A 12,385-nucleotide genomic window follows, 5' to 3' on the forward strand; every position below is an offset into this window, starting at 1 on the left:
CCTTCTCTGGAGGTTCCTGATTTCTCAGGCGCTGGGGTGTCTCCACACCTCACAGCCCCAGGCCTTCCAGGAGGCCGTAATTACCCATAGGAGGGAGGGCAGGAGGGGTTGCTGAGTTGGCCAGGATACAGCCTTGCTTTTGCAACACTTTGCTTCCTCCAGCCCCTATCCTCTTCCTCCTGGGGGCTGAGAGCAGGCAACAGGACACGCACATCCGGGGCCAGGACTCTGGGGGTTCCCACGGACCTGCCCAGGTCAGGGGAAGGGGAAGTGGCAGTGCCAGAGTTGGTGAGACTCCAGCCACCCCCACTGCCCTTCTCCCTCACTCTCAATCAGAGCAGGAGACTGGGCTGGGCAGTCTTGGGGGCTGTCCTCAAGGGGACATCCCTCCTCTTCAGGAGCTGGAGTGTTTTGAGGTTTGTTGAGTCTCTTGCTAGGATTTCTCTGCCTGTGTGGGGAGCCCTGACCTGGGGGAAAAGATGCATGGCGGGTGGGGAGTGGAGGGTGGGCTGGCGGGGCACCGGGCTCAAGCCAGACAAGCTGTCCCCTTCGCTGAGTCTCAGGCTTCTCAACTTTCACATGGGAATGGAGGTGACCTTCAAGTCAGTCATAGGACCCCCGGGAGTCGTAACGGAACCAGGCTGAGGGCAGGAGGGGCTCAGGTCAGCGTGACTGCCCCGGCTCGGCATGACTGGCGACCGTGGGGCTGAGGGGTGGGATCCACCAGTCTAGCCAGGTCAGACCCCTCACCCCCCACCCCAGGCTGGCCTTGGCTGACAGGAAGGCTGGAGTGGAGTGCGAACGCGGCGCGGGGCCTGGAGCTTCTATGGGCCACATTTCCTGGAGCATAACTCAGGACCAGCCGTCTGACAAGTCTGGGCATGTGAGCTCTTAGACGAGTTCGAGGGGGAGAATGACAGATGCTGTCACTCCGCTGCACAGCGCTGGGGCGCCCACCCTGAGAGCTGGGGGACGGAAAAGATGATCTCTCTCCCCTTTTCCTTTGGGACCCCGCCTCCCAGGCAGCTCCCTGAAGAAGCCCTCTCTCTTCTCCCCACCCCGGACCCACCTGCCCCTGGTTGTCGGGTTGGAAGGGGAAACCACTTTCAGGGTCGCCCACAGAGTAAGTGGGGCCCGCGACCTAACCCCGCCTCAGCCCCCTCGATTGGGCGCTCATTTAAATGTCCGGCCCCGCCCCCGGGCTCTGGGCGCTTATATATGCAGGCGCGGCGGGCGGCGGGCGGCATTCCGGCGCGAAGCGGAGAGCGGCCGGCTCTGCAAGTGGGTCGGGCGCGGAGTGGGGGTGCAGCTCGGTTTTCCCCCTGACACCCCTCCCCCTCAGACGCGAGCCCCACCCCTCCGCCGGCCCGGCCGACCTCGCCGAAGTATCCCCTGTGGCGCGAGCCCGGGGCGGCTCCGGGCGCCCCCCAGCAGACCCCCAGCATGGGCAGCCAGAGCTCCAAGGCTCCCCGGGGCGACGTGAACGCGGAGGAGGCAGCAGGCGCTTCCCCCTCCAAGGCCAACGGACAGGTGGGTGCGCTCGGCACGGCCCGACCCACTCGCACCTCGCCCCCTCTACGGCCCTGGGCCAGAGCCGCGCGCTTTGTCCGGCCCCGGACACGCGGCGCCCCCTCCCCCGCCGGGTCCCTTTGTTCTCGGCGCCGCAGCCCCCGCGGGCGAAGCAAGGGGAGGGGCGGGGAGGGGGCGCGGACTGGGCCCCGCCGCCTTCTTTGTTCGCGGCCCCGGCCGCGGGCGCTGCCCCCCGGCCGCCCCAAGTGCTGTGCGGGGAACAAAGGCGCTGCTGGGCCGCGCCAAGGGGGGCGCCTAGGGGCCGCGGGGCGGGTGCCTGGTGGGGAGCGCACCGCACCCGCAGACCCGACCTTGATGGTTCACGGTTTATTTCTGGGAGCGGGGGGGGGGACGACGATCGACGTGGGGAGAGCCTGGGGTGGGTGGGGGGCCTTTTGCACAAAGCGGGAGGCTGGGAGAACAGGCCGTCCAGGTACAGATAAACAGCGCCCCGTGGCGGCTTCCCGCCCAATATCGCCGGGCACTGTTCGCCCGCCCGCGGGAGATCCACGGCCCGGAGCGGTTCCGCGCGGAATTAAGAGATCGCTCCCGGCCGGTGTGTGTGGGTGTGTGTGCACGCGCGCGTGTGCGTGGCCCCCGGACCCCAGCGCCTCCTGCCGGCTGCGGCCTCTGTGCGCTGGATCCCAGCGCGCCTGTGAGGGGCGAGACGAAGATGTTTGATGGAATCCCGGGTGTGGGGTGAGGCCAAAGCCAGACTTTCGGGTTGCAGTAGCCGAATCCGGGGCCGCGTTGTCTGGAAGGGATCAGAAGCGGGCTGGGGGAGGGGAGAGGAGCCCACGCCCTCATTGCTGTCTCTTCTGTCCTGCAGGAGAACGGCCACGTGAAAAGCAATGGAGACCTATCCCCCAAGGGTGAAGGGGAGTCGCCCCCCGTGAACGGAACATATGAGGCAGCCGGGGCCACCGGCGATGCCATCGAGCCAGCACCCCCCAGCCAGGGCGCTGAGGCCAAGGGGGAGGTTCCCCCCAAGGAGACCCCCAAGAAAAAGAAGAAATTCTCCTTCAAGAAGCCTTTCAAATTGAGCGGCCTATCCTTCAAGAGAAATCGGAAGGAGGGTGGGGGTGATTCCTCTGCTTCCTCACCCACGGAGGAAGAGCAGGAGCAGGGGGAGATGGGTGTCTGCAGCGACGAAGGCACTGCCCAGGAAGGGAAGGCTGTTGCTACCCCTGAGAGCCAGGAGCCCCAGGCCAAGGGGGCAGAGGCTAGTGCTGACTCCAAGGGAGGAGACACAGAAGAAGAGGCAGGGCCCCAGGCTGCAGAGCCTTCCACTCCCTCGGGGCCAGAGAGTGGCCCTACACCTGCGAGCAAGCAGAATGAGTAGCTGGGTGGGGGCAGGTGGGTGATCTCTAAGCTGCAAGAACTGTGCTGTCCTTGTGAGGTCACTGCCTGGACCTGGTGCCCTGGCTGCCTTCCTGTGCCCAGAAAGGGGCTGTTGCCCCCTCCCAGCCATGTTCCCTCTCCTGCTCTCCCTCCTGTGGATTCTCCCATCATCCATCTGGTCTTCCTCTGGAGGCCAGCTGAAGATGGTCCCTTGCAGTTTCCCAAGTTAGGTTAGTGATGTGAAATGCTCCTGCTCCCAGCCCTACCTCCTTTCCTGGCCCCACCCCTGCAGAAATCAATTGCTGGTCTTCTTCCCTGATTCTTTTCCAAGTAGGTTTTGTTTACCCTGCTCCCCAAATCCCTGAGCCAGAAGTGGGGTGCTTGCACTCCCAAACTCTTGAGTGTCCAGCTTTCCTCCCTGTTGAGTTTTTAGTCTCTTGTGCTGTGCCTAGTGGCCCCTGGGCTAGGGAGGACACTGCCCCTGTCTGGGTTTTTATAAATGTCTTACTCAAGTTCAAACCTCCAGCTTGTGAATCAACTGTGTCTCTTTTTTGACTTGGTAAGCAAGTATTAAGCTTTGGGGTGGGAGGGGAGGTCTGTAATGTGAAACAACTTCTTGTTGTCTTTTTATTTTTCCCTCTGCCTTGTAAATAACTTTTAATGGCCAAACCCTAGATTTGTATTTTTTTTTTCTAACTGCTAAAACCATTCTCTTCCATCTGGTTTTACTGTAACATTTGGAAAAGGAATAAATGTTCTCCCTTTAGTTGTGCTTTTTTTATGAGTGGTCTTCTGGGGATAGAGTGAAAAGACTGGTAAAAAGGGGCCTCATGGACACTGGAGGGCAGAGAAGCAGAGTCTGAATCAACCAGGGACACTGGTAGGAAACAGCTCAGGAAGGTATAGAAATTACCATTTTATTACAAAGATTCTCACAAAAATGAAAATAGCATCTCAAAAAGGAAACTCAACCTCCACCTGCAGAACTGGGGGAGGGCAGAGAGGACAGGCAGTGTGAGTTTCTTGGCTCACCTGGAGCCAGGCTGCAATAGTGGGAAGGTTATGAGAAAGGAACCAATCTAAAAACGGCTGATGTTACTTTAAGGAGCCTGAAAAGAATAAGGGGTCCCCGAAGGCCCAGCACCCCTTCTAGAATAAGGGCACCTTTCCAAAGCCACTAAACTAAGCAAGCACTTGGCACTTCAGGATTTTGTTCTGTGCTTAAAGCATCCCTTCCACCCAGACCTGGTACCCTTTATGGTTCAAAATTAAAGAGTTGGGGAGGGAGGGGTGGAGGGATGGCAAGACAGCTTCTAGAAGAGTTCACTCAGCAAAGCTACCCTCGGCTTAGGGTCCTGGATCCTGTCTAGTCCCTAGGAATATTTATATTTAATATATTTTTATATAAATACACAGAAATAGCAAATATAAACTCTTAGGGGTTGGGGGAGAAGGGTAGGGGAACTCGGCAAGAAGCCAGAGCTGGAGAGTCTGCTCAGGATAATTTGACCTCCTCCTTGACCCTGTGGAGAGAGCAGAGACTAGCATGAGATAACCCACCCCAGAGGCTTTGAGGCAAAGGTATGGGTACAATGACTTCCATAGGATCCTGGCTGCCCAGGTGACTGCTGGGAGCTGGGGCTTCCTTGCTCTGCCTAGAACTGTGGGGACAGACTGGTCCCTGAAAGAGGCCTTTGTCAGCCGGACCAGCTGTCCCTGTGCCTTCTCTGAGAGTGGTGGGACAAAGGGACTGGTGCTCCAGTGTCAGGGAGACGGCAGACAGTTCCTTCCTCACCCTTTGGCTTCAGGCTTTTCCTCCTTGGTTTTCTCTTCTTCTGTGATTTCTAGAACACAAGAGTGTACGGATGGCCAAGGGTAGCCCCTCTGGAGAGACTCATGGGGTCGTCACTTATCCTGAAACTCCCCAACACTACTGCGCTGGACATACAAGAGAGAAAAGCCCATCCCAGTAAGCTCTGTTGTGAACAAACAGGTTGGACCGGTTTCCCAGCCTGCTAGAGCCTGAACCCGGTGGGTGGAGGTGCCCCCTGGGAAATTCAGGGTAAAGTACTGGGAAAAGGCTTGGGTGGTATGTGAGAGCCATGCTCCAGACCACGGGGAGCCCAGGCCCTGTAGATGAAGAGTTTCATTCTTTTGTGGGCCCTGCCACTTCTGGGAGTTCCCAAAAGGCCCAAGAAAGGAGCTAAGGAAGAGCCCCACAGAAGCTGGCAGGGCTTGCAGCTCCCTCCTCCCTGTGCCCTACATAGATTCCTCCTCCAGGGCCAGGGCTCAAGACCTAAGTCCTGGCCCAACCCAACCCACCTTTCTTCTCTTCTGGGTCTTTCTCTTTTTCATCCTCTGTTTTGACTCTCTTGGCTTTTTTGAAGTTGGAAGAGTTCTTGCGGCCGCCCTCTCCCTCGTCATCAGAGTCAGAGAACTCTTCCTCACAGGCAATTCGTTTGTCAGAGGAACAGACTGGAGGCAGTAGAAGGGTATGAGTGAGAGAGCTGGAGGTTCTTTATCTCAGGGTCTGTGCCCAGAATTTCCCTGCTTATCCCCCAAGGAATATTAAGAAAAGGGCACCAAGAAAAGGAAAGGAAGGGATCTTGGACTCCCTCACCTGTTCCTACAGGCACTGGACATGAGGAATTTGGGTTTCTCAACAGGCAGGTATCTTGCGGGAATGTGGAACAAGGAACAGTGGAGGGAAGTCAGAGCTGCCTACAAGGTGGGAAGGTACATGCCCTTGGGTCTGGGTCTTACTTGAGATGCGCTTGTCAGGGTCCTCTTCATCCTCATCAGCACTCTCCTCCGGGATAGCATCCTCAGGGATCGCCTGCATTTGGACCCCAGGCGCATGGGGCAGCATTCTTAGGTTCTCAAACAGTCGCTGCCTGGCCAATGGAAGAGAGGGTGGTCAGGGACAAACCAGAGCCTAGAATGTTCAGTCAAGGGGTGGCTGACGGGTGCACTCACTTGATCTTCTCCAAGTACTCATTAGTGTTCTGGTTGGTCATATTGGAAGGACTGATGTGAAGTTTGAAATCTGGTCCAAAATATTCAAAGTAGTCGTTGTATGGAAGCTCTGATTGGGGCAGGGGAGAAAAGAGTCAAGAGATCTGGTGAATCCTCCACCATGGGATCCTGAGCAAACATTTGTAGGATTCTTTGGACCTGTCTTCCCATCTGTCAAGTGCAGAGAAGATTGCCTCCAGTAAGAATGCAGAGAGATGTGGGTGAGTGTGGGATTTCAATCTTTTTAATTGAAAATTTCCTGTATTCACACCAATGGTATATATATCACTATGAGAAGAAGGCCCAAGCCCCTGAGAGGTCCCAAGTTTCTTTAGAAAACTTGAAGCAATGCTCAGTGGGAGCACTCCCTCACTCCACACTCCAGTTACCCCATAGAGTAGAAATTCCAAGGCTGTAAACAACCACTGATAACTCTGCCCAGTCCAGAGGCCAGGAGGGAGGGGGAACAGGGTCAAAATGGACTAAGGAGGAACTGATGTGGTCTGTCTATCACAAGAAGACAGGCAGGAGCATCATGACTAGTATCAGAAAAGGAGAGGTATTATGACCAATGGGGAAGGAGTTGTGAAGTTTGAGGGCTATGAGCTATAGCTCTGCCCAACCCAACGTGGCCTGGAGCTATTACCATTTGGGATCTCTGTGTCCAGGGCCACAGCTGTTTCGTATGTCCAGCACCGGGCGACATTACGAATGGTGTAACCACCTCCTCCCAGCATCAGCATAGGCAGGTTGAAGCTCTTCACAAATTCCACACACTTGGCATGCCCTTTAGTGGGAAGAAAGGGTGCTGGGTTACAGGAACACCCAGCAGGACCCTACCCGCCCATCCCTGTGCTACCTGGTCTCACCTTTGATGGTCAGATTGAAGCAACCTAACCGATCCCCAGACAGGGAGTCAGAACCACACTGTAACACGACTGCACTAGGCTGGAACATCTCCATTACTTTGGACAAGACCTGAAAGGACACATCCTGGTCACCACCAGCCTCCAGAAAAGCTATGAGAGGTACAAGAACGGAAAGGATGGGTGCAGCACTTTCTTCTAGTCCTTATCATCCAACTCCTACTTTCACCCTTCCCTCATACTGCTTGGTGGAAAAAAGGGAACACCAGACTGGGATTCTCACTTTGGATTTCAGTTTCCCAATGTGAAAGGATCTCTGAGATCATTCTAGCTCTAATAACTCTGAACCTGCAATGGCACCTTGTCAACTCCCTAAATCTTTCCCTTCTTTCACCTATACCTCAGTGTTACTTCCTCTAGGAAGACTTCCTCACCCTTAGCTGCACCTGTTCTACTCATGTGAGCAATAAATTGTGAGGAAGCACTTCACTTTTGTGAAGCACAACCAGATTCTAACTTTACTGAGGATAAAGACTGTAACAGGCCTCTCTGTCATCCTTACTGCTGGACATGTAATGGGCACTTGGTGTTTGCTAAATGACTACCTGACTATTAGGTTAATACTCTATTAATGGCTCCTCACTGCTTACAGGTGAAGATTTAACTCCTCAGCACGACATTCAAGGCTCCTTTTGAAACACTGACCCCAACATATATTTTCTACCACATCCTTCAACACTTCTCCCACACATACTGGTCTACATGCAGCTACATACCGGCCCTTCTATACTTCTGCTGGTGCTGTTCCCCCCTCCACCCCCGCCACCTTTTTCACCTGGGTAACTCATTTTTGAAAGTCCAGCTCAAATGTTACCACCTCTATGAAATCATCCCTGACCATGCAGCACTTTGTCTCTCACTCCTCTGTCCATCCCTCAAAAATAATACTGACCACACACTGTTGGGTATGTGCTTGTCTTCCCCACCTTAGACTGTAAGGTCTTCAAAGGCAAAGATCATGTCTCAGATATTCTTATATCCAGCAGAGGGCCTGGATCCCAGAAGGTATCAACAAACATTTAGATGAATTTTGTTCCCCTAACTGACCACAAAGCATGCAATCCAGGACTTAAGACACATCTCATTTCCCAGCCAGCCTCTACAGTGCAGAGATACCCCTGAGGTATGCCAGGGCGCTTTGCTACCTCTCCCCTAGAGCAATCCCCTGGTGGTAACCCTAGGGACAGATAAGTCACTTACCGGCTTGAAAATGGCCTCGTAGGACTCATCATCAATCCCATCTCGGAGCGGGTAGTTAACAGCATAATATTTGCCTTTGCCAGCACCAATATCCTAATCAAGAGAACATTAAAGTAAAACTGAAAGATGAAGCTGGGAAGAAGTTTGAGAATGGAGACTGGAAAGCTAAGGAAGAGGCAGTGGTTCTAAGAGAGATAAGCTGGGCCCATGAGGTGGACCAGGGACAGAGCTAGGGTACGTTGGTCAGTCCTGTTCCCCTCACTGGCAAGTCTAGCTGTCTTCACATCTCTAGACACACTAAGTCTAAACCCAGACCAAGAGCTACTTATGAGGCCAGAGACTGAATATCCTGCCCCACCGCACAAGATTTCTACCTTTGTATTAGGTTAGAGCTGCCCAGCCCTGAGTCACAGAAATAACCCCCACCCTCAACAACCCTTTCCAGAGAACTTTACTGCTACCCTCTACCCACTTTCCCTCATTCTTGCCTCTCTAGAGAGGGGTGGAAGGGAAGCACAAAGGGATGAAGAGTTTGTCCAACCAATTTCAAAACTTTAAATGCTCCCTATAACTTCTCTAGTTTGAAAAAAAAAAACAAAAAAACACACACACCCAAACATTAATTCCCAGAAAAGGTGTCATAAATTGGATCTGATTTTCCCAAAGAAACCATTTTTAAAAAGATAATTAAATTCATAGAGTCAGAAACCAGAATAGAGGTTACCAGGGGCCAGGATGGGGGTAGGGAATGGGGAGTTAATGCTTGGTTGATCGAGTTTCTGTTTGGTAATGGATGCTAACATTGTAAATGTAATCAACACCACTGAATTGAATGTAATTAAAAGGGGACATTTTAGGTTGTAAATATGTTACTATAATAAAAAATTTAAAACAATCCATAGACTGTACAACACAGTGAACCCTAATGAAACTATGGACTAGTTACATATATCTGAGTAGGCCCTAAATAACCAGCTTATTATAGAAATGACAACTAACACCATATTTAATTAACGATCATTTGAAATACTTGTACATAATGTGCATGCTTATTAAACATAAACAGCTCAACATAATCACAAAATTATAATTTATATTTTTTATTTAATTTATAATTTAAACCCCTGTTTTTATGGTGAAAAAATGTATCAATAATAAACTTGGAAGTTTTCTATGTTTGAGCGTACTCATCTCAATGCTCTTAGCAATATCACCGTTCATATCAATGTAGTGTATATGGTTGGCATGAGCTAATGCTTAATCTCTATTTTCTTATTCCTTACATTGTAGCTTTCAATGTCAAAAGTCTCAAAGATACAGTTCAACTGACAGATAAATTAAAACAGTGTATTATTTTGTAGGATAAAATAGCACAAAATTAAGTCTGCATACTGGTCACAAATAATTTATGTAATTTTTCTATTAGTCGGCCTCCCATAAGACAAGGTTTTAAATTTTGTCCATAAGTTTTCAGAGACTACAATGATTAATTTTTTTACAAATAAAAATCATACCTACCTAAAAAAAACAAAAACTGTAACTGCTATATTACTCTAATGCTTGCCCTGGCAAACAACTCAGTTAGTGCCACTTTTTCACCCAAAGGCTACTGGTACTGCAAAGCAGCTGGTTTCACTGTATTCATGCTAATGGAAACAGATGGAACAGTTCAATGAATTAGCTAACAAGGATTCTAATCCTGAGGTCTAGGGATGTGGGAAAGGGAGGGTATCTATTAACCCTTCAATATCAGATGCAAAATTTTGTATACTTTTCTGGGGAGAGAATGCATAACCCTCAGAAAGCTGAAGGGAAAGGTGACCTACAAATGTTAAGAACCTTGGATAAGGTCCATAAGGGTCCAATTCCTAGCCCATGGGAGAGAATCTGATGCTTCTATCCCAAAACTCAAGCCTAGGTCACATCTGAATATTGTAATGCAACTCAGCTGTGGCAAGGAGGAAAGTAAAAAGAGACCTCTCTTCTCCCACCCCCACTCTTTACATCCCATTGTTCTCTTCCCCCAGAATAAGGGCAGGAGGAAACCATAGCTAGTTGCAGGTGCCACAGTCTGAGGTATGGGTGTTCTGAATGGCAGAAGCGGTAGGAAGTGGTTTTTAGTGGCACAAGGTAGGAGAGTTAGAGCTGGCAGCTGAGGGTGAGCTGGTTGGCCCCTGACGGGAGTTCTCACCCGTAGATCCCCTGTTCCTGGGAAGTACTCTCCGTATTTATGAAAGGACACAGTCATGACCCGGTCTGTGGTATAGAAGGCCTCTTCCACGCCATCGCCGTGGTGAATATCAATGTCAATATACAGCACCCTCTGGTGATACCTAGGATCAGAAGGGGATCAGGGGCCTGGGGGTTCTTTGGGGGTGGGACGCGCCAAGGGCGCCAGGTCCCAGCTTACCGGGCTGGCTGCCTCCCTCAGGTATCTCTAAGCACCAGAGACGTGGAAACCGGCTGAAGGAAGGTGGAAGAGCGGCCGGTGTCTCCAGAGGCCTGACCAAGCCGACCAAAGTCCGATCTTGCTACTCTATAGCCAGGGTCAACTCCGGCCACACAGGGACACTCTGGAGGCAGGATCTGAGCAGCGCCTGCCCCTGATCTTGCTGTGAGCTCAGATCAAACCAAGACCCCGTCAAGGAGAGAATGGCCAGAGACACTCACCGAACACATCCTAGCCAGCACACCGCTAGGAAAAGCAAACTAGGGAGGCAAGCCCAGGGGGAGAGGGAAGTGGGAACCTGGCCTAAGGTGCTCCTCCAAGAGACAAAGCCAGGCAGGCATACTTTAGCAGTTCCAGGATGGCCAAGACGATATCATTGACGTAACAGAATCCAGATGCCTCAGACTTCTTTGCATGGTGCAGGCCCCCAGCCCAATTCACAGCGATGTCCGTCTGCTGCTTATTAAGTTTCACAGCACTTGCTGGGCATGGGAAGAGAGAACATAAGCCTGTTACCAAACCACTCTCCCCCATCCCCCAAAAAGCCCAGGGAACCCAGTGAGAGGTAGGACCTGCTTATTCAACAGCCGTATTGTTGCAAGCCAGCCTCCTCCCTCCCACCCTAGTCCAATAGGAAATAAACATGATATTGGCTACTCTTAAAAAATTGTTTTTCAAGCTGAGGATGGTAACCTATTCGTGGGCCTTAAAATTGATTTAGTGGGTCACAGTGTGTGTTTGTAAATGCGTATGTGTGTGCGCATATTTAATGAAATAGAGCAGAATAAAAATATCAGAATAACATTAAAGGTAACAATTCTTTTGTGAAACTTTGGTTTCCGAGTGTGTGTGTGTGTGTGTGTGTGTGTGTGTGTGTGTGCAAATGTACATGATCAAAAAACTATGAAATGATACCAAAGTTAGTGCTGCCTCAAAGAATAGGTAAGTCTAAGAAGAACTGAGAGAAATACACACCCACATGTGCAAACAGATCTGTGGCAATGTAACTTTAACAGCAATAAAAACATTGAACAACCCAAATTATCCAACAATGGAGGACTAATTATACCAACTGAAGTAGATCTATAAAATGGAATAATCAAGCAGCCATTAGAAATCATGCTATAGAATAATACTGTGGACAGAGAAGTTTTAAAGACTAAGTAAAAAATGCAAACTCAGAATTATATGTAAATAACATGAAACATTTTTGTAAAATATAGATATTGTATATATGTTATGTACAGATATATACACATAGCAATAAGAGTGGAAAAACATAATTTTTGAAACTACCTATATAACTGCTTGTTGAGCTGCACATCACTAGATGACACCTTTCTGTATGTAAGTTACATTTTACAACAATGGAAATGGCTGAAGTTGTGGAACTGTGACCCATGGCATTCTTTGAAATTTGCTCTCTAACTACTTGTGAAAGCATACTTTGAAAGTTATCATTGTTATGTATATATGTTAAAGTTCACAGTAAAAAAAAAATTAAAAGAAAAAAAGAGTAGAAATATAATCACCAAAATACTAACAGTGGTTAGTACTAACATGGATAGTGTGATTGTGGGTGATTCTGATTTTTTTCTTTGTACATCTCTGTTTTCCCTGATTGTATTGGGGGTATAGGGGAGGATACAATGATCATAGGAAAGTAAGTATTTATTAAGAAAGGGTTTAAAGTAATCCTGGAGGTAACCCAGGAATTAAGTATGGAAGTGGGAGATATGTGGGGAGTATTTCTGACCTCTAAAGGTATCTACCATGCTCTTTCGTAAGATAGAGATGATGGCATTGCCCATTTTTATAGTACTTCGCAGGTCACAAGCTGTTTTTAGGTACAGCATCTCAACCCATGAGGTCTGCAGTATCTCAA

At 50.2% G+C, this 12,385-nt stretch overlaps 2 protein-coding genes across 5 annotated transcripts in view; one reads left to right on the plus strand and one right to left on the minus strand.

Annotated features, from left to right (window-relative positions):
* The first annotated feature begins 400 nt into the window (after positions 1–400).
* MARCKSL1 (MARCKS like 1) lies at positions 401–3,676 on the plus strand. Of its 3 annotated transcripts, none has more exons than XM_037827850.1 (3): positions 401–416; positions 1,343–1,530; positions 2,399–3,676. In XM_037827850.1, the coding sequence occupies exons 2-3, from the start codon at positions 1,444–1,446 to the stop codon at positions 2,909–2,911; spliced, it is 600 nt and encodes a 199-aa protein (XP_037683778.1). In that variant the 5' UTR covers positions 401–416; positions 1,343–1,443; the 3' UTR covers positions 2,912–3,676. The 3 variants fall into 3 exon arrangements, with proteins under 3 accessions (XP_037683778.1, XP_037683777.1, XP_037683776.1); XM_037827849.1 differs by lacking the exon at positions 401–416 and adding an exon at positions 763–883; XM_037827848.1 differs by lacking the exon at positions 401–416 and having other exon boundaries at positions 1,235–1,530.
* Positions 3,677–3,802: 126 nt separating this feature from the next.
* Positions 3,803–12,385, minus strand: part of HDAC1 (histone deacetylase 1) — a 74,547-nt gene continuing 65,964 nt past the window's right edge. The window contains exons 5-14 of one of the 2 annotated variants that reach the window (XM_037827847.1): positions 10,844–10,982; positions 10,243–10,384; positions 8,052–8,144; positions 6,795–6,903; positions 6,572–6,712; positions 5,887–5,995; positions 5,674–5,804; positions 5,233–5,385; positions 4,706–4,754; positions 3,803–4,433 (exon numbers count right to left, since the gene is read on the minus strand). In XM_037827847.1, the coding sequence (XP_037683775.1) occupies positions 4,406–4,433; positions 4,706–4,754; positions 5,233–5,385; positions 5,674–5,804; positions 5,887–5,995; positions 6,572–6,712; positions 6,795–6,903; positions 8,052–8,144; positions 10,243–10,384; positions 10,844–10,982 (1,094 nt within the window). In that variant the 3' untranslated portion in view covers positions 3,803–4,405. Of the gene's footprint in view, positions 4,434–4,705; positions 4,844–5,232; positions 5,386–5,673; positions 5,805–5,886; positions 5,996–6,571; positions 6,713–6,794; positions 6,904–8,051; positions 8,145–10,242; positions 10,385–10,843; positions 10,983–12,385 lie in introns of those variants that run through there. The other variant, XM_037827846.1, reaches the window with a different exon arrangement.

The sequence above is a fragment of the Choloepus didactylus genome, chromosome 2 (genome assembly GCF_015220235.1).
Source record: "Choloepus didactylus isolate mChoDid1 chromosome 2, mChoDid1.pri, whole genome shotgun sequence".
NCBI lineage: Eukaryota > Metazoa > Chordata > Mammalia > Pilosa > Megalonychidae > Choloepus > Choloepus didactylus.